The sequence below is a fragment of the Mesoplodon mirus genome, assembly GCF_964341445.2.
Source record: "Mesoplodon mirus genome assembly, chromosome: 16".
Classification (NCBI taxonomy): domain Eukaryota; kingdom Metazoa; phylum Chordata; class Mammalia; order Artiodactyla; family Ziphiidae; genus Mesoplodon; species Mesoplodon mirus.
In genome coordinates, this window is record NC_138992.1 from 19,364,235 (window position 1) to 19,392,216 (window position 27,982).

Below are 27,982 nucleotides of genomic sequence, written 5' to 3' on the forward strand. Positions count from 1 at the left end.
CTCACCCCGCAGCCGCCGCCTCCGAGCGCCTGAGGTTTCCCGAGGACCATAATGAACAAGTTGCTGTGCTGCGCGCTCGTGGTAAGTCCCTGGTCCGGGGACGCGGGCACCGGTGTCCCGGGCGCCTGGGGAGGCTTCTCGCCTCCCGGTCTCCCGACCTCCCCAAGGATTGATGGGGAAAAAGTTCGATTTGCTTCCTCTCCCAGGAGAGATTTGGGGTCAGGTTGGAACAGGAGACCCCTTTCAAGCTGGTTGTGCTTCTCCTAGGGTGTCCCTTTACACTGGAAAGTTCCTGCTGGGTTTTTGGAGAAGAGACGAGCTCTGGACCGTTTTTTATTTGAATGATTTTTATCCATTCTATTTATTTTCTTTCTTCATCTCAGATGGTTCATACCATCTTTGCTTAGTTAACCTGAGCATTATTATTATTATTATCATCATTAGCAATAAAGTGGTCTCTTAGAATCAAGATAAGTTGGGAGATGTCAGTCTTCTTAAAACTACTGTAATCAGAATAAAGTTTGGAAGCAGTGAATATGATATGATACATCATTAGGCTCATTCCCCACTTAAGCAAATGCTATGGGAAATTTTGAATAAGTGGCACCAGAGAAAAGATCATACATGCACCCACATTCTTTACTGTGCAGTTTAACATTTTACTAACTTTTTATTATCAAAATGGGATATTTCAGTTCTCAATTTCAATGTAATGTGGAAAATATTGGTGAGATGTTAATTAGGTTCTAAAATATATTTAAATAATTGAAGTTCAGTACTAAATAGAGCTAAAAGTCATTTTACACATACAGTTTGGAAAAGAAGGAATGTCTGTAACTTTTAGCTTCTTTTTTTGTTTTTAATTTGGATTTTGACCAATCAAATTAATAAGATTTGTATGTAGATTATTCTACGTTTATTATTATTTATTATTATTTATATTTATTCATTTATTATTATTCTACATTATTATTATTATATATTATTCTTATTTCCTTTATGTCACTAGAGTGTGGAATGCATTAAGACATGAATCAGACAGTCATGAAAGGATAGGAAAATCCATATTTAAGCCACATACGTGTTTTGGAAGTTGTTGCAGTAACTGCATGAATATCAATGTCCAACCCACAAAGAGTGAATGGAAGGCTAGGAAGTCTTCCAATTAGTTCCTGGGATACACCAACATAAATAAGTAAATAAATAGCAAAGTCACTAAAGAAAAAGTAGATTAACAGGAGTCCACACTTAAGCATGCTAATCTTATGTACCACTACATATAATACCTATATGTGTATGTGTGTATGTATATATGTATATTATATAAAATAACTCCACCAATATGGATAGTATGGAGAACTTTTTAAGAAGTGAAGCTTTATTAAAACAGGGCACATATAGAGAATTGCACAAATCATAAGTGTCTGAGTTTCTCAAAGTGAACACTTGTGAGCCAGCACACAGATCAAGCAACACCACATTACCAGCACCCTAGAAGCTTCCTGGGCTTTCTCCCTGTCACCACTACGACTGTGGCTAGAGGAATCAATATTCTGACTTCTAATGCCAGAGATGAGTTTTGCTTATATTGAACTTTATATAAATGAACTTTATGTACTTTTTTGTATCTGTTTGCTTTCACTTAAGGTTCTACTGTGAGATCGTCTCCAGTGTTGGATGTACAAAAGCTCATCCATTTTCACTGCTGTGTAGTATTCCATTGTGTGGCTACACCACAATTGACTTAATCATTCTAGTTTTTGGCTAGTATAAATAATTCTGCTATTAAAATGGGTACCCTTTTATTCTTCCTAGCCTTTTACATGCTGTCAAAGATTTAATTCATAATAAACATATTATCAGTAACTTTTAAATTTTAGCATTTCCATTAAATAATATATATACTTAATAATAAGTGTTTCAAAATAATAAGTAGACAAATGTTTTGATATCTGGTCTGTATATGGATGAAGATATATATTTAGATAATACAGCATCTACTAATGGTCGATGATACAGCATTATCAAAAGAGAAACCTTTTATTGTCTTGAACACAGTAAATACTTTAAATAGGAATGATTTCCCTTTCCCTTTCTGTAGTTTCTGAGATTGACTTTATTTTATAAATAATTGAAAAAAGATACTTTGTACTTACACATGAAGAGTCCAAATGCCCTTTTGTAAACACTAAGATGTAGTTCTAAGAACTGGAAGCATTACAGCTATTTAGTCCTTTGTACCAGGCATGCCACTAGGCACTAGGGACAGAATGGAAAACATGGACACGATTTCTGTCCCCATGGACCACATAGCCTAATGGGAAAAGCAGATATTGGATGTATAATAAGAATAACAAAAGGAGAAACACTAGGTGACTTGGGAACATAAAAGATCCTGCCTTCCAGGACCTCATAACCACTGGGCAGTGCAGTGGTTATGAGTTTGGTTATTGTGGATCAGAATTCAAATACCAGTACCACTGCTTACTTGATAAAAGATTGTGTGGCAAGTTACATCTCTTGAGTTTTAGTTTTCTATAAAATAGAGATAATAATATGCACACATGCAAGATAACCACATAAAGTTCCTCTTCCATATTAACACTAGCTTCTAGGCTTATGCTCAGATAACTGTAGGATGCTCTAGACCCAAGTGAATTATGTAAACAAAGTGCTGACGAAGCTCATGGCAGGGAGAGATGGCCACCAACTATTACCTTGAAGGAGCAATAGAATGTTTCACTGTTGGAGATAAAATCAAGGGATCCTGAATCTAAGAAGTGGAAGAAGGTAAAATTGTGAGGCAAAGTACAATTCTAGATTCTTTTTGTGAGAGCAGAGGCTATGCCTGTAAGCAAGCACTGAGGGGGTGTGGTCATTAGGACTAATGCCATAGTCATGGGCTTTCTGGAATGCTCACTGATATAGCTAATTAGAGACCTACTCTGCGAGATGAGGTGGTCACATCACCAAGTCATTTCTTTCATGGTTGCTCAAGGAGCCTCCCTAGACTAGGAGCATCCTGGTCTAGGACTAGATTTTAACTGGTGGCTGAAACGTCCCAACATGGAGCTCTAGAACCATCCATTGGCCTTCTCAAAGCTAAGCTCTGAATTAATGTGAGACACTAGGGCTTGGGGTTGGGGGGCAGGGTGAAGCACTGGGGGGTAGTAAATGTTTTTTTCTCTGGACAACTGCCTGATGCGTCCGTCCTCCTTTTGTTGTTGTTTGTTTTGGTTTCCTTCTCTTCCCCCAGTGGTTGAGTATATCTGTCTAGTCTTTTTGTTTGTTTGTTTAAGAGAATGATAACTCTGAAGTTTGGGGGAGAATCTAACATATACTCAGTCCACAACAGTCCTGAACCTCTGTCCCTAGCAACCTTTCTGGCCTCGATCACCCATGAACCGTCAGCACAATTCTTAATTTCAATCTGGTCTTTAATTTTACTTCTTAGGTTAAAACCACAGTTGTCAAATTCCACTGGTCAGGGAAGAAGGCTTTCTGTGCCAGATGTTTTATCCACTTAGTTCTAGAAGGAGAGCTATGGCAGTGTCTATCAAAGGGGCTCTAAGCACACACTCAGATATTCTTGCTCTCCTATCGACTAACTTGCCGGCTGGGTTTTGCTCTAAGCAACTCTCAGCCCCCCTGCCTGCATGTTCCCTTTTTGTGAAAGCTTTCTGTGAAAATCATTATTTCCTTTTGCATCTCGTTGACCAGCAGTGTTTCCTTTAGCCTGAGTTTCTCCTTTGCAGCCCCCAAAAAGAGGACTGGAAAGTATATTTCAGAGAAAGAGTAATTTTATAAAAAATTATGTTTGCATTATTCAACGCCTTACCTAACGATGCTTGGCTACCCCTGATGCTGTTACTATGGACAGAGATGCCAACATTATCTGTGTATTTGAGTGTCTTACCCTGTAGAGTAGCAGCTCTCCATCAGATCAGACTCCTTCCATGCACTTATTAAAAAAACCCTTTGTAACAACTCCCTTGCTTTCCTGAAATGAAATTTAGAGCTCCTATATTTTACCTACATACAGAATTTTTAAAAATCAATATACTGGCATAACTAGACTATAAAGGAGAAATAAAAAGAAAGTAATTTATAATAAAATAAGCTTCACTGGAAGACTCAGTGAAGTAATGTTATATTAGCATCTTTACATAGAATTGCCAAGAACAGACTAGGAGGAACAAAGACGGGAGCACATGTGTCACATTGGGGTTCAAAACCATGATCAGTCCTGGCTTTGGTGCTGTGATTTTTTGAATGGAGAACAAATCTCACTAAAGTTTTAAACAAAACAAAGTACAACCCTCTATCAAATTTTATGTTGTTAAATTCCTAGAAAATTCAATATGTATAAAAATCATGCGAAAACCACTTTCTATGTATATACATATGTATACGTGTTTGTGTATATATATTTATATATATTTACATATGTGTATATATGTGCATGTATATGTGTGTGTGTGTGTGTGTGTATAAATATATAAAATGGAGTTCAAATCCAGGCTCATATAATGATAAATGGGTTTGTTTGTTTTTTTTTAACTTAGATCACTTATATCAGTCAATAGGACATCTGAAAGTATGTGGGACATGGGATTATTCTTGATCATTGGGGACATTTAGCAGCACATAGAAACTGTGACAACAGAAATCACCCACACATTTCCAGAACCTCTAGGAGATAGTACTACACCTGTGGTAAACAAAATATGAGCTCTTTGCAAACATAAACTATCTTCTGATTCACATTTATAGCCCCCAGGTCTGCACAGTGCCTGACACTAAATGTGTGTTTGCTGAGTCAAAGGAGCTATGGTGAGATTTGCTGGGGTGTTTGTATAACCTACCAGCAATTTCCATGGACATCCCAACAGAATGTAGCTTACTGTCGGAGATCTAACATTTTAATGTTAGCTTTGATCTCTTTCAAAATATAAATATAACACCCTACCCACCTGACCAGTATTTTAAATATTCTTTTGTCCATTTCTACAATGAAGATATATACCAATACCGTCGTGGAGGTCCATTCTTAAGAGAGCAACAAAAATGAACCAGATTTATATGTATACCCTTGCAGGTGCTACCTAACCTCAGCTGAATCTCCTTTTTGACCTTCCCATCAAGAGTTCATTCTTGGTTTGATAAATCTGATACATTCGTAAAATATCCCAATGGAGATGTCAAATAGGCATTTGGATTCAAAAAAGTTCAGAGCACAGGGGAAGCCTGGACTTGAGATAAGAAAATCTGGGTCATGAGCATAGAATGGGTTTTTTGTTTGTTTGTTTGTTTTTTCTGTTTGTTTGTTTGTAAGCCATAGGGAAGGATATTTCACAGGGCAAGAGAGGAAAGGAGGAAGCAGCTCCAGAGTACATTTCTGATATTGATAGTCAGGTAAACAAAATGCAAATATGAACAGTAATAGCAGCCATGTTTAGAAAAGAAAACAAAAATCAAAATAAAACTTAGCAACCCACAAGAGCAGGAACTAGTCAATCAGAAATCCTAGCAACATCTGTAAACTATCTATGCAAGAAGAAAGAGTGAGGTATAGCCAACTTGAAATACACACGGTATTTTTGTGTGACATGTAATTAGTTTTTGGAACTCACTACCACAGAATATTTATTTTGGGGTAACTAGCATAGAAAGTCTAAAAAAAGAATTCTTTTAGACAGTTGTAGGGATAAGAATAGTGTTACAACACATTAGGTAAGAAGCTGTGTGGTACCCACTCCCTTTCCCATTTACCTGGCCTTGCTAAATGAACGTTCCAAAGGCCAGAACAGTCTACAGACAAAATAAAATGGTTTCTCTCAACTACAAGGTGACATAACTTTCCAGGTGCTTGGGTAGGTTTTTTTTTTCACCCTAATTTCTCAGAAGCACCTGAATCAGCCAGACCATAAATGGATAGAGGATGCAGGAGGAAATGAAAGGTCATTTCTGAAGGTCATACTTCTAAAAAAGTAGTGTGCTCCAAAAAGCCCTGATTTATTACTTTCTTATTGGGATTTTTAAAAAGTCAATCTCTTTAGTATTATAGTTTTAATACTGTGAAAACATTGTTTAATTTCCTTGAAGCATCTTCTTTAAAACTAAAAAGAGTAGCCTTAGGATTTTCACTACAATTTAGTCTGCACCTTGGAAGCATTTTCTATAAGAGCCTCTTAAATAATCAACTTTAAAGTAGGAAAATCTGTGCCAAGATGAATTTCGATTTAAAACAAGCTAGTAATTCATCTAAGCTTTGTGACCGCCTTTAGTAAATTCAGTTTTCTTCTCTGGTCTTTGATCCCCAAATCTCCCTTGCCATGTAATGGTACTTTCTTGTTCAAAAAAATTATTTTACTCTTAGAAAATATGGCTATCAAGACCTTATTCTTTAGAAAACCCCCCTCCACCATCAGCTGGCATCACCACCAACACCAACACCAACGAAATTTAGGAATTCACTTGTGGGGTGTAATGACAGTAAGAGCTCTACAGCAGCAGACGAGAAGCAAGGGATCTTATTTCTCAGTTTTGCCTTCGATTCTGAGGTCCAGTCAGTGACTTCACTTCTCTGAGTCTTACTTTGTTCCTCTCTAAAATAGGGGGGTTGGACCAGGTGATGTGTGGAAGGTCTGCTTTGCTTTTAAGCCTTTGTCATTAAAAAATGAATCAAAAATTTTTTACTATATACCTGCTAATATTCCAGACATACAAAGATCAAATGGACTAGGTTATCTATGAAAAAAGTATACCAAAGAAATTTTAAAAAAAAATCTATTTTGTTGCAATTGTCAAAGTTTCTTCTGCCCAATTGGTTTCATTTATAAGAAATTCTGTTTAAATCAATGAGATCACAAGAGGAAGCAGCTTTTGAAATGTCGCCTGCTTTTAAGCAGCAAGACAAGATCTGGGCTTTAGGATCACAGATTATTCTTTTAAACCAAAAACTATTTTTTCATTCTGAAACAAGTCCTTCTTGTCTTCAGCTAGCATAGAAGCCATTAATGTGTGTATTTTCATATCCCATAGAGTTAGAAGCCAGGTCCAAGACATTCCCTCAGGACTTACTAAAGCGGTATAATTATGGTCACCAGCAATCTCCTTAGACTCCTTTTGAGCAGAGTTTTCAATTTGTATTCACAAGGAAGTACTTGACAACTGCATACTGCTCTTTGGAATAAGTGTCAAACGTTCAGGTGAAATAAGCATGATAATGGGTGGGTTGGCAAGACCATTAAACACTGCACTGGAACTCTACATGGGCTGTTAGACACATCCCTCTGCTCCCACACTGTTTCCTGTCTCTTCTAACATCCAGTAAAAAGGAAAGAAATCAACTAGATCGTGCTAAAATGAAGGTCAACTAGAAAGCATGAGCGATGGTTAATGCACAATGATGTAGTCGTTAGTGCTGTTTGTAAACATTTTCCATTCTCCTCCCTTTCAGAAACATGGTAAGATGGTAGCTCTTCGTTTTCTCTGGGGAGGAAGGGGGTAGGGGTGTGAACAGTTCTGGCAATGACTTGTGAGTGTAAATGATAGAAGTCACTTCCACATGAGACCACTAATTGCCCGTATATGACCCCCAACATTTTTTTCTCTTTCCCTCTTTCACAGCAAACCAACCATGTTCCAGATATTAATTTCTATATCATCCTAGGTTCTGGACAGACGGCAATGCTAACCACCTTCATTTTCACAAAAATCCTCTCATGTGGAGATTGGTATCTATTTTACAGGCAAGAAAACTGAGGTTCAGAGAAGTTAAGTAATTTTCCCTAAGGTGACCTGGCTGAGAAGTTTTTTCTGTCCTGTAGGAGCTTACATCTAGCAGCTGAGTCCAGTGAAAAATACCCATAAGGCAGAGCAAAGCTTCTGGGTTCCTTCAACCAGAGTTCTCTTCTCTGCCGGGGTTAAGGATGTCCTGGGATGAGGCTCAGAGTCATATCTTTGGTCAAAGTGATTGCAATGTATTTTTTCAGCTCCTCCTTCAGCTGGAGGGGGTCACCATGTTTTTGTCTTTGTTTTTTCTGTTGAAATTAAATGTCCTGGCCTCCTTACTGGACTTGAATTCTAAGTCCAGACCCATTAGGGTATACAGCATGAGGCAAACGCTTTATATTTTAGCTCCTTATTAGAAAAGTGCAATCCTAGGGAAGCAAGAGAGGGTGAAAGAAGAGTAAGCAAAAAAGGAAGGAAGGCAACTTCAAGGGGGTGCATCACTGAGAAGCCGCTGCTTAGTATAAAGTGCAACTGATTGCTCAGTCTCACAAGACCATCTTCCAGAGAGGCTGTGTGAACTACTGCATTCCAGGACAGAAGACAGAGAAGAATTTATTCACAGGGATAAATGATAGATAGATAGATAGATAGATAGATAGATAACAGATAGATAGGGGATGGGATGGCATGGATGGATGTATGGACAGATAGACAAAATATAGATCTTACTGAATTTCACATTGTGTCATAGGTGATCATTTATATGCCTATCTCTTTAGTAATACTGCAGGTTCCCAGGGGGAATAGTCAATTGTTAAAGGCTTAGGTTCAGACAAGATTGGATTTGAATCCCAGCTCAGATGTGTACTAGCTGTGTGACTTTTGACAAGTCACTCAAGTTCTCTGAGACTGTTTCTTCATCTATAAAATGGGGTTAATACTATCACCTCAGAGGTGGTTGGAGGGGATGGATGACAATAGCATGTGAAGAAAGGGCTCAGTATAGAGCCTATTATGTAATAATGTTACAATATACTATGTTATTATTATTCAGCATATCACCCAGGGCTTCCAGTATGATGTTTTGCATGTTGTAGGCACAAGATAAATGTCTTCATGTTTAAATCACATCCTGTTTTATTCCATTTCCATTTCTAGTTTCTATTCCATTTCATAACCACCATGGCTGTTTTTTTCTAACTTTCTCTCACCAGCTGCCCTTGAACCATATATTGATTGGACTTCAATCTAGATCATTAGCAACCAGATTGACTCATAGGATGATGTGAGCAATGTATTATCTTTGAGGAAAGGTAGATATAAAATGGAATTTAAAAACTGATGTTCAAAAATATCAACATACTAAAATGTATTGCCCATTCTGAGCTCAAAATGCCAGGGACTGTAGCTGGAAAACTGAACTAGTGATATCACCCTTGTGCTTGTCAAGTGGGCCTGAATGGACATAATTATAAGGAAAATTGCAACCAGCCCTGTTGTTGATTTGAAATTTTCAGAATTGATGCTATATCTCAAATCTGGTGATTAATACAAGTCCAAGAGAAGAAATATTAAGATCTGAGATCCAAAACGTGGGAGATTTCTACACATCTCCCTCGGGAAGTTTGAAGTGTTTACCTGCATCACAAGTTCTTTTGTCTTAGAGATTCTCTCATTTATTTGTTAATCTATCAAATGTTAATTATCTGTAAAACTCCTCTGAAGCAGCACCAGCCTCATAAGCAAATCTGTTCTGACAATTCTGGTTGATTCCAAACATAAACAAGGTACTGCTAATTAATTTTAAAAGCCTCCAAACAACTAAAGGAAACTTCTTGAAGGGAACCGAAAAAAACGCATTTAAAGTTAAGTTTTACCCGGAGACAGTTCTTCAGCCCCAAGGGGAGCAAAAGAGTGTAAAGTTTGGCCCAGTGATTCATCTAATAAATCATAATTGCTTGTGTTTCCTTTCTCCTGTTTACCTAGCAAAAGCTGTTGGCAGCAAATCAGTTCCTAGTAGATGAACAGATTTAATGCATTTGCTCTACATCCTTACCTAGAGACCTAATCCTGGCTATTGTGGAAATTACTAAGCAGTGGTAGACCCTCAGGTGGGGAACTGGCAGCAGGAGATAAACCTCTCAAATGAGCTACCTGCTTTTTTACACATTTACCTTTAAAATAGAAGCTAAATACAAATGGAACAGTACATGCAAAATGCCAAGCAAAATGAAAGATGCTTAAAAAAAATCTTCCTTGAAGCAAATTCTGTCATCACTATGATTTTACGGATGAGAAAGCTGCAGATTTTGTCCTTGTCCTTGAAAATTTATCCTTTACATGGAGGCTACTTATCTGTGTCTGTAGAATCACCAGTAATCCTAATTACACACAGTAGGTACTCAATATCTATTGAATTGAATAAAATTAAAATAAATATATTGAATACTTGCTATGTATAAGACACCATGCTAAGCATTTAAGGTGTATGGAAACAAATCCTTTTCTATCTGAGTCCTCTAAGCAAATCTGTGGAACTGACTTGAAATATTTTACTTAGACCAAGCAAGTGATACAAGTTGGGAAGATACTGAAACTGATTTTAAAAACAAGTCAGAGATGCTTTTTCTGGAGATGATTAAGAATAGGATAGATAATTGACTTATGGCATATTTTAGGTGTGTTACTCCCTACTGAACAAGAAACTTCAAAATGTCTCCTAAAATGAGTCTGATTCAAAATGTCCCCCATTTCCCACCTCCTATGTAATTAGCATATGTAATAATGACTCATTCTTGTCTGGAATCTTATTCTTTACCAAGTTTGTGTCCCTTTACTAATTTTAAAACAATTGTATAGGGATAGATAAAATAAGGATTATTCTCATTTTAGAGGTAAGATAACGGCCAAGGGTTATTAAGCTGGTGGTCGAACTGAGCTTGGAACCCTGGGATGCAGGTTTCCAGCTAAAAGTGCTCCTGTAAATTCACATCAATCTAATGGATCTAAAAGCTGTACGCTTTTTAGATATTATTATACATTATCCATTTAGCATTCTTCTTGAAACTTTCTGTGATATCCCTACTTTTTTCCCCCTTTTTCATCCCATCTTGCAAATGTTTGTAGGTTCCAAAGGTTAACATTTTAATCTTTTTTTGCTTATGTACAATATCCTTGGGTAATGCCATCCTATTCTCTGTTTCTAGAGCCATTTATGTGTTCATAACCCTGAAATCTGTGTCTTTAGCTGCGTTTCTATCCTGAATACTCAATACACATAGTTAAGTGTCTACTCGACATCATCACTTGAGTCTCATAGTTGGAAGATCCAAAACTAAGTTCATTGTCTTCCTCCATAACTGTTTCCTCCTGCTGTTGGTAATTAAGGGCAACACCACATATCTAGTAGTCAGAATTCATGGGCATGTTCTCTATTTGCTCTTTCTAGTACCTCCCTCCCCATGCAATCAGCTAATATATACCTATCCCTTCCTCTCCTCCTTACCACTGTCTAATTTCAGCTTCTCCTCATTTCTGGCCTGTTTCTCTATTGAGCCTTTGCTTTTTGTTTGTTTGTTTGTTTTTACATCTTTATTGGAGTATAATTGCTTTACAATGGTGTGCTAGTTTCTGCTTCATAACAAAGTGAATTAGTCACACACACACATATGTTCCCATATCCCTTCCCCCTCACGTCTCCCTCCCTCCCACCCTCCCTATCCCACCCCTCTAGGTGGTCACAAAGCACCGAGCTGATCTCCCCGTGCTATGTGGCTGCTTCCCACTAGCTATCTATTTTACGTTTGAGCCTTTTCTTGATCCTCTTTTTCCTCTGTTTTACCTCCAATTGTCTTGCAGTGATTTATGAGTATTTTACATCAGCCTAGGCTTTTGGATGAATGTTCTAGCAAACAGGAACATTAACTTATTCAACCCCATTGCTTAGCAATAGTTCCAGAACATAGTAATTGTTTCAATAAGTGTTCACTGAATGAATGAATAAATAAATTATTTAAGGAATGGAGGAAATAGGAAAGAAGTTACTACAATATAAGATTATAGAAAGTCAAGTAAACTAACCTTCATAGGAAAAGAGTTTTTTTTTTTAAATAAGCTTTATAGTTTATACTACAAGAGATCTTTAGGAAACTCACCATGATATATATCCTGAATGTTTCCTTTCTTGGCTAAGATGAACTGTAAAATACTATGGTTTCCAAACTGACCAGAAGTTTAGCTAACTCTGGATAGTCCTCAAATAGTTTTCTGTGGCAAAGATCATGACGAGGGATCACAAAAGGAACTCCCAAACCAAGTAGTTATTTCAAGCTTTGTGTGGGCTCCTTTTAATGAATTTTCCATAAACGGAAACCCACTGGGTCACTCATGGTGCTGTATACCAGAGAGAGTAAGCCCAGTGGTATGCGACTGGCTGCATTGCATCATGCAAAAATAAATTTGCTGGAGGAAGTGTGTTCTTGTATCCTTTAAGGAGAAGCATATACTGGTAGCCTGCTGTAGTGAACTCACTTGTCATATAAGAAATTTCCCTCTCAGTAACTTTGGACAAGAGCTAGTCTTAGCACAAAGAAAGAAAAATCATCAGTTCATCTAGACTTTGGGAAGGCTTTGCTTGATCTTCTCACTTTCGTGATCTCCTAACACTATGCTCTCGAATCTGAATGAAAAGTTAGCATTTTAGGGCTTATTTTGGACTATGCATGAAGGCTATAGCATAAGTTAGAGCATTCAGTAAATGTTAAAGTATATGGCCAAACAATAGTATTCTATGGCACATGCCCTGGGTTTTAATTCTGCCTCTACTAATTACGGTGACCTGGGAGGGTTGGTCATTCTAAGACTCATTTTGTAGCCTGTGGAGACTTAATGATAATGGTAAAACATCATAAAGTAGGTACCAAACAATGTGTTATAAAGATTAATTTTTAGTTCACCGCCTGGCACAGAGATTTAACGTGTGTTTGTTAGAATGGAATAGACAAAACAGAATTCTACCTTCATATTGCCCATTTTTCTTTCCACTACCATATAACTCCTAAATATGGGGAATTTTGTTAGAAATTTTATGTTTGGGACTAAGAGTTATGTGATTAATTGAAAGATCAGTTAAAGCATTTAATAATAAAAATGACATACCTATATATTAAATATTTTATTTTGACTTAAAACATTTAAATAAACATTCATTTACCTGTATTTTGAGATATAGTCAAGGCCTTTCTTAGAATCTGTGTTGGCTACCTGGAGTCCCATGCTGTCTTTCTTACAAAACCCTTATCTAAAATGTATTGCCCATCCATTTCAGTTTTGGAACTTAAAGACATTTTTGAAATAAATTGATTACATAATCCTTCTGGATTTTTTCCCCATTTTGTTTTTGCAGTTGTCTCAGCTACCTCAAATTCTATGGTAGGGTTTTGTTGTTGCTGTTTTGTTTTTCCATGCCTCATCTTTATCAAGTCATCCCCCAAGCATTCAATTTACTTTCCATAGAGAAATAATTTTTTCACACCCATGTTTACTGGTTTACATAATATTTGAGTCTCCTAACTATAGTTACAACTACAGCATATACAGACACATACATACAATGAGCATCAACAGAGTCAGCAGCAAACATACAACTGACTTTTTTAAGAGAGCAAATAGGAGTTGGAATGCTAAAGGAGAAGGCATGGCTAAGAATTCAGTGTGCTGGGGCAGCCCTTGGTTTTACAGAGGGAATGGAAGGCATGGGTGAATCTGAAAACTGGAGGTTGATAAGAGAGTTCTGCAGTACAGGCACACCTTGGAGATATCGTGGGTTCGATTCCAGACCACCACAATCAAAGGAATATCACAATAAAGCACATCACATGAATCTTTACACTATACTGTAGCCTATTAAGTGTGCAATGACATTATGTCTACAAAACAATGTATATACCCTAATTAAAAAGTACTTTATTGTCAAAAAATGCTGTCATCTGAGCCTTCAGTAGGTCATAATCTTTTTGCAATAATAACATTAAAGATCACTGATCACAGGGAAGTCCCTGGCGGTCCAGTGGTTAAGACTCTGTGCCTGCACTGCAGGGGCACGAGTTCCATCCCTGGTTGGGGAACTACAATCTCACATGCCACGTGGCACGGCCAGGGGAAAAAGAAAAAGATCACTGATCACAGATTACCACAGCAAATAGAATGGTAATGAAGAAGTTTGAAACATTGCAAGCATTACCAAAATGTGACACAGAGACACAAAGCGAGCAAGTGCTGTTGGAAAAATGGCACCCATGGACGCTCAACACAGGGTTGCCACAAATGTTCAGTTGTAAAAAACACATATATTGTGCCGTGAAGCACAATAAATCAAAGCACAGTAAAGCAAAGTATTGTAAAAAGGGGTTTTACAAATAAAAGAGTGGAACAAGAAGTAGGAGGGGGGTTAGAGCAAAACATTTGTTTCCAAGTTCATTGGCTACTTAAACTCTGTCAATATTACAGTGATAGAAAGAAAAATGGTAGAGCCAGAAAATGCTTCAGAGAACAACTAATTCAGCCCACCCATCACCTTCACCCACTATCATCACCTGCTAATATTTGAGAGATGAGGAAAGATGGTTGGGTTTGAAAGAGAACATTCTTTAACACAGTCCAACATGAAAGAAAAATGGAAGGTGAGGAGAGGGACAAAGCTACTATAGATGGAGCCTGAACTGTCCTTTCAAGAAAAGAGACATGGAGGGCTTCAGGAAGGATTCCTGGACTGGTGGGAAGCACTAGATTAGAGGACTTTTGGATTCCCTTCAAGGATTAGGGGTCTACACCAGACGATGGATGGATAGGGAATGGAGAGAGGAAGAAAGAAAAAATGGAGAGAAAATTCCATTTAATTTTTCTTTAAAAATCAAGCGTAACCCAAAACAGACTGGCCTCTTTTACAGACAGAACTTTATGCTTCTGCAGAGACACCTATGTACGTGTCCTAGCTTTTGCAGATATTCCTCAGTGGTTATGTTATGCACTTCACAGAAAATTTATTTTTGAACTCTTCTTAGACTTTAAATATTATCAGCTGGCAAAGGAGATAGAGCCAGTGTTAAGATGGCCTGTCCTCCTTTGGCTTCTTCTTCATTGCTTTTCTAGGAAAGGCAGAAGAAAGTGAGAGAGAGGACTGAGATGAAGAGCTTTATTAATTCTGCCCATCCTCTGTCCAGTAACTGGTTCCAGAAATTCAATGCAGGAATTGGGGCTAACCAGATAGGGAGACTCAGTATCCAATATTGGCCACACAGAGTTCTGTCTTTTTACCAAAGTGGAAAATTTTCAAATAAAATACAGAGGCCCAATGGAACTTGCTGAAAACAAGTCTGCAGTTCCTTACGGCTTTCTGATATTTTAAAAATATATACGATCATTCCACGCCGTAGCTGAGGAGAAATGACCTTCACCATTATAATTGCCCTCTAATCCTTAAGTCAACCTGATGTATTTATTTTTTCTCTGTGGATTCATTTCACCTAAGCTTCCCTGTATTTTGAAGAGATGGAAACTAATTTCCTAAGCATGGTTTCAGGAAACCAACAGTGTCATGTTCAATTGCTTAGAAAAATACAAACTGCATCAGTATTCTTGGTCAGGTCTTGTATTTGTGTGGCTGCTTGTAGTGAGGAACACAAGCACTATCTGTGGGGTTGTCCCATTTCATCCTCATCACTTCTTGGTAAGAGAGAAAAGGGTCAGCTGATGAGTAAATGAGCCATGTTGGTGTGAGAAAGGGGGGGGGTGATGGGAAGTCAGGCGGGGGGAAGTCTCAGGACTGCTAGCCCTACCAGGATGGGGCTCACTCAGCAACAGCAAGCAAGACAAAGGCATCCCTATGGGCCTCTGAGCTGAGCTTCTTGAAAAAACAGAACCCTTAAAAGTGGCTTTTCAGGAAACTGAAAGTGAACATCAAGAGAAAAAAAGCATTTTTCACTGCTTTCCTGTGTCTTTGCGAGTTGCATCAGGAAAACTTCATTCCCTAGTGTTGAATATTTTAGAAATATTTGAGCCAAGCCCACACAGGGGCCTTGAAAACTATAGCATAATATGATTCGAATGACCAAGAAGCAATAAAGTCAGTTCATCTTGCTTCATTTCCTTCAAAACATTGATTGTTATTTGTAGTTATTTATTCCTTTCCTTCTATGTTCCCTGCCTCCTCACTAGACTGTGGGCAGTTTGAAGAACATCTTTGTTTTGTGCGCCACCATATGCTAAGATCTTCTACAATGCCTGGTACACAGTAGATGCTCAATAGATATGTGTTGAATGAACAGATTCCATCTGTTTCTGAAAAATCCAGACCAAACCAGAGCTTTCACTTGTTACTGGTCCACTTCTTTCTCCTAATGTTGACCCAGTTTATCTGAGCCAATAGAAAACCCCAGGGAAATTCAAGAACATACTTTTCCCCAAAACCCTCGGGTCATGAGAGCATCCTGAAAATACCACCAAAGCAGCGCTGTTTTTGCACTGTATTCTATTTTTTGTTGTTTAGGAGTCCCTTACATCACAGGACTCTGAAAATTGCTCTCAGTTAAAAAGTCCATGGCCCTAGGTGAGATATTTTATTCTTTCAATCCGGTTTATCAGCTCATATTAGGTCCAGACATCCCTGACCCTTGTCATGTCCCAATAAGAAGCGAATAGAATTACTTATTAAAATGCCCAAATGCTTATGAAAAAGGCCTTTCTTTACCTTTGTTATTCCTCTTTCAAAAGGGAGTGCTGTTTCCCTAGCTTGGCACACTTTTTCCAGGTCAATGGGTTTCTGTGAGATTTCCTGAGTTCTGCAAAGAAGAGAGTTTGGAAAAAATTATTGTGTTTGGCCTGCCACCTTCCCAAAGCCTGAGAACAGTCAGTGTTGATCCCTGTACCAGAAACAAACAATAAAACCCAAACAAACCACCCCTACGCACAAACAACACTTTTTCTTCTAATTAGTGTGAAGAACTACTTCAGTGTTCCCTTGAAGACCTTCTGAGATCTAGACTACAAGATAGAATGCCCACGTGCAGCTGCCTTCCCAAGGAGCACTCTTGCCTGCAAAACCTTCTTTCTCCTATGTACACAGCTCTTCGGCCATTATGGATGGAAACTTCTGAAACCCTGCCTGCTCCCTGAAGTTTTTCCCAATTAACCTTAAGAGAGGTGGTCATTTAATTTTCTAGACATCATTCACCTATGAGATTCAAGACTGTACCATATGATGTTATGGAGGAAATATGTCTTAAAATTCTAGGAATTTTCCAGTAGATTACCAGCTGACAGAGACAAAGATCATATCGTTTTTCTTTTTTTTGGCTGCATTGGATCTTCATTGTGGTGTGCGGGCTTCTCATCACAGTGGCTTCTCTTGTTGTGGAGCACGGGCTCTAGGCCCGCAGGCTTCAGTAGTTGGGGTGCGTGGGCTCAGTAGCTGTGGCTCGTGGGCTCTAGAGCACAGGCTCAGTAGTTGTGGCACACGGGTTTAATTTCTCCGTGGCATGTGGGATCTTCCCGGACCAGGGATCGCACCCATGTTCCCTGCGTTGGCAGGCGGATTCTTAACCACTGCGCCTCCAGGGAAGTCCCAAGATCATATCTTACTCACCAGCATATTTCTGGCATTTTTCTGGTAGGCATGCAGTACATATCTGTTGCATGAGTGAATGAATGATCAGAATGACTGTAATCACCAACTGTTTAATTTACCATATGTTTGGAATCATTACATCTTAGAACAGGAAAACGAAAAGAAAAATATCATCTTGTCCTAAATATGCTACTGTGACCACCCCATTTAAAGTTTGTCATCTCTCCACCTTCCCCTCCATATTTCCAATCTTTTTACTTGATCATTTTTTACAACACTTATTTTCTAATGTATAATTTATGTGCAATTTGTTATTTATTTTCTTACTCCCCCAGTTGGATGGTAAATCCCATAAGACAGAGTTTATTGACAATTTTATTCACTACTGTATCCCAATTGCCCAGAACAGAGCCTGGGACATAACTATCATCAAGTGAATAAATTATATTTATTGAGTATGGGCTCCACACATGGGAATCACAGCAGTAGATTTTTCAATCCCCAGCCCCGACTTCACATCTGTGGAATCAGAATGTTTAGGGATATAAATATCAGGAATCTACATGTTACCAAGGTGTCTAGGTGATTCTGGTATAGCTGTTCTGAGAAACACTAGTTCACCCAACTCACTAATCTAGCGATAATCCTGAAGCCCAGGGAGGTAAAGTGTCACTCGGGGCACATGGGTTATTTAGCGGTGCATCTAAGTGTAATCATTTCTATTCTGATGAGCTTTTCCACTCCAGCCATCTATGAGCTAGATTTACTTAATATGTTTTGCTGCTATTGCCATCTTGGTCTTTGAGATTAAGCTACTTAGAGGCAAGAATTATGGCTTCTGAACTCACTCTCTGTGATTGTAGCTCCGTAGGCAGGAGGGGCACGAGGCTTCAGGTATTAAAGGACTCTTTGAAGTTAATGATGCTTTTGTACAGAAGAACCACCCCATTTCCATGCTAACATGCCACGATTTCCCTTTCTTCTTCCAGTTCCTGGACATCTCCATGAAATGGACCACCCAGGAAACCTTTCCTCCAAAGTACCTTCATTATGACCCCGAAACCTCTCGTCAGCTGATGTGTGATAAATGTCCTCCTGGCACCTCCCTAAAACAGCACTGCACAGCAAGGCGGAAGACCCTGTGTGCCCCTTGTCCTGACCACTACTACACAGACAGCTGGCACACCAGCGACGAGTGTCTGTACTGCAGCCCAGTGTGCAAGGAACTGCAGTACGTCAAGCAGGAGTGCAATCGCACCCATAACCGCGTGTGCGAATGCGAGGAGGGGCGCTACCTGGAGCTGGAGTTCTGCCTGAAACATAAGAGCTGTCCCTCTGGATTTGGAGTGCTACACGCTGGTATGCATCCACTTCCAACATGCGGCCAAATTCATTAGCATCACACGAAGTCAGGCAGTAGGGAAAGGTTAAGGGAACACGTTTGTCCTGGTGACATTACAGGACAGCAAATTGCAAAGGTAATGGAACCTGCTAGGTATGCACGATGTCTCTGGATGGCTGCCAAAGAACCATTCCTCAGAGGAACACTTTGCCACTAAGGGGCAATTTAGTTACAAATCTCAAATGCAGCAAATCACTCCCTAATGAGATGCATGATTGATTGCTCTTTCTTAAAGGGACACACTCCTAGTTGCACCGTTTATAGCTGAGCTATACCTCTGTGTTTCACTTCAGCGTGGAGAGCTTCAAACTGCAGTGCTTTCTGACAAACATCAAAACTGTTAACTGATACCAAGAGAGTAATTATGCTGATATTAATGAGGCTCTGGCGTGCTAACAATGAGTAGTTATAATTGATTATGTAAGAAATGAGAATGGCTAGGGGAAATGCAGTTCATTATGAAAAATGAAGCTAGTTCTTCCTTTGGCATGGCAGTTGAGTGTCTGGGAGGATAAAGATGGTAGCAGCATCTCTTCAATGAGCTTATCCGTTATCTTAGACAAAGCAGATTGTCAAGCCAAGAGTAAGTACTTGTCTACAAACAAAGTACTTTCTCTTTTTGCATTTTGAAGAGCATAGGTTAAGGCCAGTGTGCACTGAACTTTTTAAAGTTGAAACCCACTTTTTTTGTTGTTTTTTGCTACATTCACGAAGCTTCGGTATAGTCTGCAAGCTCTCCTGGCCTGGGAAAATTAAAGAGTATTCACTTACTTTTCTGGAGGAAGCAGTAATCGGTATAGATTCCAATTACACAGTCTGAAGCAGTGTTTCTCAACCTCAGCTCTACTAACGTTTGGGGGCTGGATAATTCTTTTTGTGGGCAGCTGTCTGGTACACTGTAGAGTGTTTAGCAGTATCCCTGGTCTTTAGCCACCAGATGCTAATAGCACTCTTCCCCCAGTTGTGACAACCAAAAATGTCCCAGACATTGCCAAATGTCCCCTGGATGGCAAAATCACCCCTGGTTGACAGTCATTGGTTTTGAGGATGCTAATTATTCATAACTATTTTGACTTTCAGAAGTTGTAATATAGTCTAAATTATTATAAACATTTTAGGTTTAAAAGCCGACAAAGGAAACATATTCAAAAATTGAACTACTAAATTTCCTAAGTTGTGAATTTTATAAAATTAATCACAGAAGGTGCAAATTGCATGACAGTTCCTTAAAATGCCTCTAGTATGAGTATCTGAGGAAGAAATTGGTGACACTTCTTAGCTTTTATTGGATGATACTTCGGGACTGAAAAGCTAAGCCAAGATGTAGAGGGGGAAGCCAATCCAACAGAAACAGATCCATTTAATTCAATTCAGTAATTTATATATGTAGGAAAATTAATTAAGCAGGGGCTATGCAGCTTGGAAACTAGAAAGTTTTGAAAAATAATGGAAGTAGTAAGGATTTTTCTCACATACGCATGAAAATTTGTTTGTAGAACGAAGTAAGCAGGCAGCCAGAAGACTCAGTACAAAGGTACACGTTTATTCATTTACTTACTGCTCCTTCCCTAGAAACCTACAAAGGAGTTCCTCATGGAAAATACAAGGTTTCCAGTCCAAAGACAAGGCAAGATTCTGTAGTGTTATTCTAAAAAGTATTTAATAATCATTCTTTGTTGTTGTTGTTTTGAAGCCAGATTGTCTTTTCCTCTCCAAATTTTACACTGACCCTTGAAAACATGGGTTTGAACTACGCAGGTCCACTTGTATGCACATTTTTTTTCAACAGTAAATACTACAGTACGATATGATCACAGTTGCTTGAATCTGTGAATGCAGAACCCCGCTACAGAGGGCTGACTATAAAGTTATAATGGGATTTTCGACTGTGCAGACTGTTGGTGCCCCTAACCCACCATTGTTCAAGGATCAACTGTACTTCATCCTGTTAGTCCTGTAATTCTTATGTAATTGCTTATGGCTAGCATGGTGAATTCTCTACTGAAAAGCAAAACTCCTCTTGCCATTCTATTTCACATTTTGCTTGCCAGATTGTACTTTGTATGTTTCTGTTGATATTAATAAGGCAAAATCATTTACTTAGATGGATACATCTTTTTATAAGAAGTTCTATCAATCATAAAAGAGGGGGAGTCGTTTTCAGAAAGGTCATTACATAAAGCCTCCAAATACATTAAGAAACTTTCCTTCTATAATTCTTGGATTCCTCTTGGTAAAGAACTTTAAAGGCTAAATTACCTGAAAGAATGTCTTGTACCTATGACTTCTTCATTGGGACACATGAGAACACTCAAGCCATCAACATGTATGTGAAGAATGACAAGATTCTTCTTTGTGCAGTTGGCAAAGGGAGACTTGGATCCAGATGTCCAAGACCATTTATCCCCAGAATATTAGCAATGAAAGAATACCATGGAATCTCTGTCCAAATACCTTTCCTTACGATATTGTAGAATTTGGTATCAAGTTGGATCCCATTTAAGGAGAGGAGTGCAGCAAGAAAGTACTTAAAAAAACGGACCTCTTTGTAAGGTGGTTCCTAAGATGATGTCACTGCAACCCTGGAAATGGCATTTAACATGGGAAGGTTTCATGCATGGTTCCCCCTTCTCTTTTTTTTCTGCCAACCGTCTGTCGCTTTTATTCGTCAATGCATCATCAATCCCTTTAGAAAAGAAAGAAGCCAGAGTTGAAACTAAAACCGATCCATTGTACTCTTTTTTTCTGGTTTTGGTAAAGGATACAATGAGATGGGAGGTTGAAAATTTTAATAAATGAAATTTATTAACTTTCTGTAGCTTTCATTTGTCCCTTTAGTATTTGGTATCTTGCGTCAGCCAGAATTGGCCTGTAAAAGCTACATTTGAATACTAAAGTCTAAATCTGTTCAACTAGCTTACACTAGATGGAGGTATTTTCATATGCAAGTACACTGTAATGTATGATCTACCCAGGCATAGAGTCAAGGGTTTGAAGATATTTCTTTTTAATAGCATCATTAGTTGTTGACTGGTTCAAGTTTTCCTGCCAGTGATTTCTCCAAATTTATCAAGTATCTTTCCACTATGAAATAAAATGCCCTTACAGTCACCCTTCCCTGAATTTTAACGACTGTGCTCTTTTCAGACTCAACAATTTAAGCAAATGGGATATCATCTTCCATTTACTACGTAATTGTCGGCTTACGCTTTTGAGTCTACGGTCAACTTTATTGCCACCTTCAAAAGTTTATTATAACGTTGTAAATTTTTACTTCTCAAGGTTAGCATACTTATGAGTTGCTTCACAATTAGGATTCAGGAAAGAAGGAACTTCAGTAGGAACTGATTGGAATTTAACGATGCAGCATTCCATGGGTACTGATTTCAATGAATGATATTACAGCAGTTACATGGCAGTTATCTTCATGATTTCCCAGGAATAATTGTGTGGAGAATATGGTTGACAAAAAGATCTTACTGACAGTTTAGCACAGGCAGGACTAATTGAACATCATACCCTTCTTTTCTTTCCTCCCCAATTTTGTGCTTGTAGGTAACAACAAAACACATTTGTGTTTGTATTACAAGGAGGGGAGACTGCCTAAGGGGCTGACTCTAGAAGTTTTGTTCTGTCTAATGAAGTGAAAAATGAAAATACCTCAAGTTTTGTGCAATATAATAGTAGCAGTAAAAACCAAGTGAAAAGTCTTATCCAAACTCTGTTAAGATGGTATCTGCGGCGAAAGTATTTGAGAAGAATGTGCTAAACGGCTTGGTATTTTCTGTAGGAACCCCGGAGCAAAATACAGTTTGCAGAAGATGTCCAGATGGGTTCTTCTCCAATGAGACGTCATCTAAAGCACCCTGTAGAAAGCACACCAATTGCAGTGCATTTGGGCTCCTTCTAACTCAGAAAGGAAATGCAACGCATGACAATATATGTTCTGGAAGCAGTGAATCGACTCACAAATGTGGAATAGGTAATTATGTTTCAAAATATCAGTCTTTGTATCACTTCTGAGTTGAATACAAGACCCTCCAGCCCTTCTCAGTCAAACTTATATTTTCCCTTTCTTGAATTTTAACCAACCAAGACTATTCCCTGTGCATCATCGCTAAAGCCACAACTCAAAATCTTTCAAAAAGTCCCCATCTTCTCACAATCATGCTCCAAACCCTGACTTTCACACTTGAATCAAATGTTACCCACGGAGAATGGGGTGGTGTAAAGATTTTGTTTAAGGCTCGATGGTCAGAGTCCAAATTGCAGAATTTTTTAAGCTCTACATTTTTATCACTTTTAAGAATATCTGTATTATTAGCCAAAGTATAAACTGGCAACAAAGAAGCATAGTGACATACATAGATGACAAATTAGAAAATGCAATACTGGCTTTGTTACCTATGGTATTACTGCATCTGTTGCATGGAAGTTCTAAGTTCCTGTACTTGTCTTAAACTCTTTATTCAGGAAAGGTCAGTAGCTCCAAGCTCAAGTTACCTGAATGTACCTCATGTTGGTGATGGCACTAATCAGGTTGCTGTCCTCACCTTGTCACTCCTACCACCACACTAACCTCAGACCTCCTACCAAGGACTCATCACACCAAGGAGGATCGACCTTTTGGCATTTAATCAGCTTGATCTCCCCAAACATCTTTTTGTGCGACACAGAAGTATATAAAACATAGGAATGTGGGTTGGGAGATTGAAGATTCAAAGCCAGTTCCAACATTCTTTCACTGTGTTGTAAAAATCTTAGATAAGTCATTCAGCTTTTCTGCTTTCTTATTAAATAAGGGAACGAGGGAAGGGATAGTAAGAAGGGTGACCTCTAACATTCTCTTTAATTCATTTATACTTTTATTTCTATCATTCTTTGAGCACTTACTATATGCCAGACACTTCTGCTATATGGGCTTTAATCTTTATAAAAATACTATAAAGTTTGTTCACGTTAATGTATGAACTTGAATGGCAAAGTCAGGATTCAGAACCAGACCTAATGAACCCAGAAACAAACTATTAATCCCTGGGATATACCAACCCTACCCAGACACTCAGGCCATTGCACTTCTTTTCTAAATGACATGTTTTTGTGTTTGATTATTTTCCCACTTAATGTACGCTTATACATCTGTATCCATCCTTGTTCCCAAAGGTAAACTATGTGTCTGTGTGTGTGCAGAAAATAATACACTATTTCAGATTACTTTTCAAGCTCCCTTAAAGACAGTGATTTGACATTGATCTTGAAGTAACCTGTAGACACCAGCTAAACCTTTAACAAAATATTTAAGTTACATTAAAATATGTTAATGTATATATTAACATATATATACACATTATGCTATATATATATAGAATTTTTGCTGTAATTTATTATAGCAATAATACATTCTTATTAGACATTTGTTAAACTCTCCCCCCAACAAAATGCTCTAAAAGAACATTAGAAAGGACATAAACCCAGTTGGATTGGTGATCTGCCACTAAGACCAGGCAACAGAAGATTGATTTTATTCAAACTTCTCATTTTAGCATGCAATATCCTGGAAAACTCAACTGTGTTGGTTTTTAGTATTACTATTATTATTATTATTTTAGTCCCTTAGACATCCAAGGATCCAATTACTGAGTAAATCTCCTTGGTTTTCCCACCTTCCTTTAGACATGACCCTGTGTGAGGAGGCATTCTTTAGGTTTGCTGTTCCTACAAAGCTTACCCCGAACTGGCTCAGTGTCCTGGTAGACAACCTGCCTGGCACCAAAGTGAACGCAGAGAGCATAGAGAGAATAAAACGACGACACGGCTCACGAGAACAGACTTTCCAGCTGCTGAAGTTATGGAAGCATCAAAATAAAGACCAAGATATGGTCAAGAAGATCATCCAAGGTATGGTAACCTGAAATAAACAACTCGATCAGAAATCAGAACATCTGTTTGTCATACAACAGGAACAAGACTATGTACCTGTTTAGTTGTGTGGATGATGTTTCCCTTTGGGAATTATTGTTGGACTGAAAACGTATTCATCAAGTGATAGTGGATACGCTATTCCTAGAGCAGTCATGTGAGGTTTTATTCTCACCTCCTTTACTCCCCAATTTCTTTTTCAAGTGTCTCTCTAAAGGGAGAGATAATACATTTCAAATGCGGGACTAGACCTCAGGAAATCTGACTCTGGATCCCCTTAGCAGTTTTAGGAGCATCCTTTCTGGCCTATCTAGAAGTTCTTTAACCACTTTAGATCTCACTTTGCATTTCTACCAAGAAACTATGTTGTATTTACGTGGTAATTCTCTCCAGAGAGCCTCTAAGTGTCTTACAGGTATCCTCTCATTAATCCTCACAACACAGCTTATTTTATTTTATTTTTATTTTTAAAAATTTATTTACTTATTTATCTATTTTATACATATTAGTGTATACATGTCAATCTCAATCTCCAAATTCATCCCACCACCACCCGCCACTTTCCCCCCTTGGTATCCATACGTTTGTTCTCTGCATCTGAACACAGCCTATTTTAAGATTACCATTTTAATAGCATTTGTTGTGAGGATTAATGAGATAAGGTCTGTAAAGTGTTTGAGCTTCTTGGAGGATCTCCTTTAGAAACTGTGTGTGTGTGTGTGTGTGTGTGTGTGTGTAAAAGGAAGTAAGTTTCATCCAGTGTGGACTATAAGCTTTAGGATACACAGTAGAAAAAGTTCTGACTTTAATTAGCATTGGGAGGACATGGCAGAAAAAATGAGGGGGCGTTTCCATAATGCAGGCAGTGTCCAGGAGAAATCCATTCTGCTCTTCACATGTAGTTAAATGACTGAGAGTCCTACACAACCTTCAAGCCTCAAACATCTGAAACGGAGGCAACAGATTTTAGGCGACTAATAGCTTTAATAGTTGAATGGTTTCACTTGTGCAAAGAGTAAACTTGTCTTCTGTTTTTGGCAAACAAAATGTATTCTTTGAAAGTATAATCAGCCCTGAAGCAAAAAGAGAGGGAAGGAGAGAATCAGAGACTGTTAGAATTGGAAGGGACCGAATTTCCTATTTTATAAATGAGGACATTTCAGCCCAGAAAGATGAACAGACTTGCCTTCGGGCCCACAGATAATAAATGACTCATGTCATCAATAGAAACGTTATTTACTCCCTCTTATGTTTATGTCCTAGCTCATTACTGAAATATTCTCCAGGCCATGTGTATCCTACTGTTCTCTGGCCTCATATCATTGGGTTTTCATGGCTCCTCCTTTGTGCAGATGATCTCCTGGTGCTATTTATTAAAGACCGTTTGAAGGACCTAATTCTTCAAATAGCACATATATTGGGTATCAGTTAATGGAAGTCTGTATTATAAAATAGCTAACTTTGTGTTTTTCCTAAAAGGTTACACTTTTAATTTCTCCAAATTTTCTTAGAAAACGGTGTGTCTGTAGTTTCCCACTGTTATTTTCCAAATTTGGGCTTTTCACAGAGCTGTGTTGGATGCCTAGAATATAGGAAGCATATTATCCTCGTGAAGCACAAAATAATATTTAACTCAATTCTCAGAAATAACTAGCATTACTTAAGCCCTCCCAAAAGGAAAGGAGGAGGTTATCCTTAAAGTTATGAAATTCTGGGGAACCTCCTTTTGCCTCAGGGAAGTTTTACGGTGGCTTTAGGTGGATTACGTGAATGTCTCTGGGCTTTTGCTTTATGCAGATATCGAACTCTGTGAAAAGAGCGTGCAGAAGCACATTGGGCACATGAATCTCACCTTCGAGCAGCTTCTAAGGCTGATGGAAAGCTTGCCGGGGAAGAAAGTGACGACAGAAGACATTGAGAAAACAGTGAAGACGTGCAAATCAAGTGATCAAATCCTGAAGCTTCTCAGCCTCTGGAGAATAAGAAATGATGACCAAGACACCCGCAAGGGCTTGATGCATGCCCTAAAGCACTTGAAGACATACCACTTCCCCAAAACTGTCACTCAGAGTCTGAAGAAGACCATCAGGTTCCTTCACAGCTTCACCATGTACAGATTATATCAGAAGCTATTTTTAGAAATGATAGGGAACCAGGTCCAATCATTAAAGATAAGCTGCTTATAACTGGAAATGGTCATTGAGCTGTTTCCTCACCATGGACCAGATCCAATAAATGAGGAAACTGTTTCTCAGGCGCTTGAGGAGGGTACAATGATTTCTTTCTCATCACCAAGGACTAGATTTGGCCACAGGGCCTGAAAAGAAACTATGGTGTGGAGAAAGAACTCACATCTCCCCCCAGAGTTTAATAAACCCCAAATAATTTACCCAACTAACAGATCTGGTCCAATATCTACTGACTACATTTTTTCTTGTTACTGCTTGCAGTAATTCAACTGGAAATAAGAAACTATACTCCATTGTGCCTTACTAAACATGGGAATGTCTAACTTAAATAGCTTTGAGAATTCAGCTGTACTAGAGGCTTTTATTAGAAAGCCATTTTTTTCTGTAAAAGTTACTAATATCTGTAACACTATTATAGTATTTGCTATTTATATTCATTCAGATATAAGGTTTGTACATATTACCATCCTGAAGGGAAACTGTGTAAGACTTAATTTTAGAAAGAAAAAAATATATATTCTGTTTATTATTATGACAGATGAAAGAGATAAAATATATTTTTTAACAGAATATTTGTAACATTTCCTAATAGGTACTGCCATTCTTCCTGTGTAGAGTATTTTTGTAATATACTTTTACCTGTGTAAACTGAATTATCATTTTATAGAAAATGCATTATTTAGTCAATTGTTTAATGTTGGAAAGTGTATGAAATATAAATTATCTGAATATTAGATGCTCTGAGAAACTGAATGTACCTTATTTAAAAGATTTTATGTTTTTACTATATAAACAACTTCATTAAAGTTTTCAAATTATTTTTCATCGCTTTTCCTCTTGCTTTTATGTGACTGGGACATGAATGGGTCTGGGCTTTCACAATTTTCCCTTTCTTTTACCATCAGGACCATCTGGGAATTGTTAAAAATGAAGATTCCTGGACCAATTTATTGAGAAACTCTGGAAAGGCGGGCAGAAACCTGCATTTTTAACAAGTTCCAAAGTAATTTTTACTACACTAAAGTTGGAGAACTTCTGAAGTCAAGCTTACTATACAGATGGCACAAACAACTTATAACTACTGCCACTAGTATCAAGAGACCAAACTACCTA

The 27,982-nt window shown here is 38.2% G+C and overlaps 2 protein-coding genes across 6 annotated transcripts in view; one reads left to right on the forward strand and one right to left on the reverse strand.

Moving 5' to 3' along the window:
- Window positions 1–27,606, forward strand: TNFRSF11B (TNF receptor superfamily member 11b). 2 transcript variants are annotated; one of them, XM_082600763.1, is made up of 5 exons: window positions 1–81; window positions 18,349–18,718; window positions 22,552–22,743; window positions 24,435–24,659; window positions 26,478–27,606. In XM_082600763.1, the coding sequence occupies exons 1-5, from the start codon at window positions 52–54 to the stop codon at window positions 26,864–26,866; spliced, it is 1,206 nt and encodes a 401-aa protein (XP_082456889.1). In that variant the 5' UTR covers window positions 1–51; the 3' UTR covers window positions 26,867–27,606. The 2 variants fall into 2 exon arrangements, with proteins under 2 accessions (XP_082456889.1, XP_082456888.1); XM_082600762.1 differs by lacking the exon at window positions 1–81 and having other exon boundaries at window positions 18,247–18,718.
- LOC309791728 (uncharacterized protein) overlaps window positions 24,540–27,982 on the reverse strand; it is a 275,665-nt gene continuing 272,222 nt past the window's right edge. For 3 of the 4 annotated variants that reach the window (XM_082600767.1, XM_082600768.1, XM_082600769.1), the window contains one exon: window positions 24,540–24,669. In XM_082600767.1, the coding sequence (XP_082456893.1) occupies window positions 24,651–24,669 (19 nt within the window). In that variant the 3' untranslated portion in view covers window positions 24,540–24,650. Of the gene's footprint in view, window positions 24,670–26,566; window positions 26,653–27,982 lie in introns of those variants that run through there. The other variant, XM_082600770.1, reaches the window with a different exon arrangement.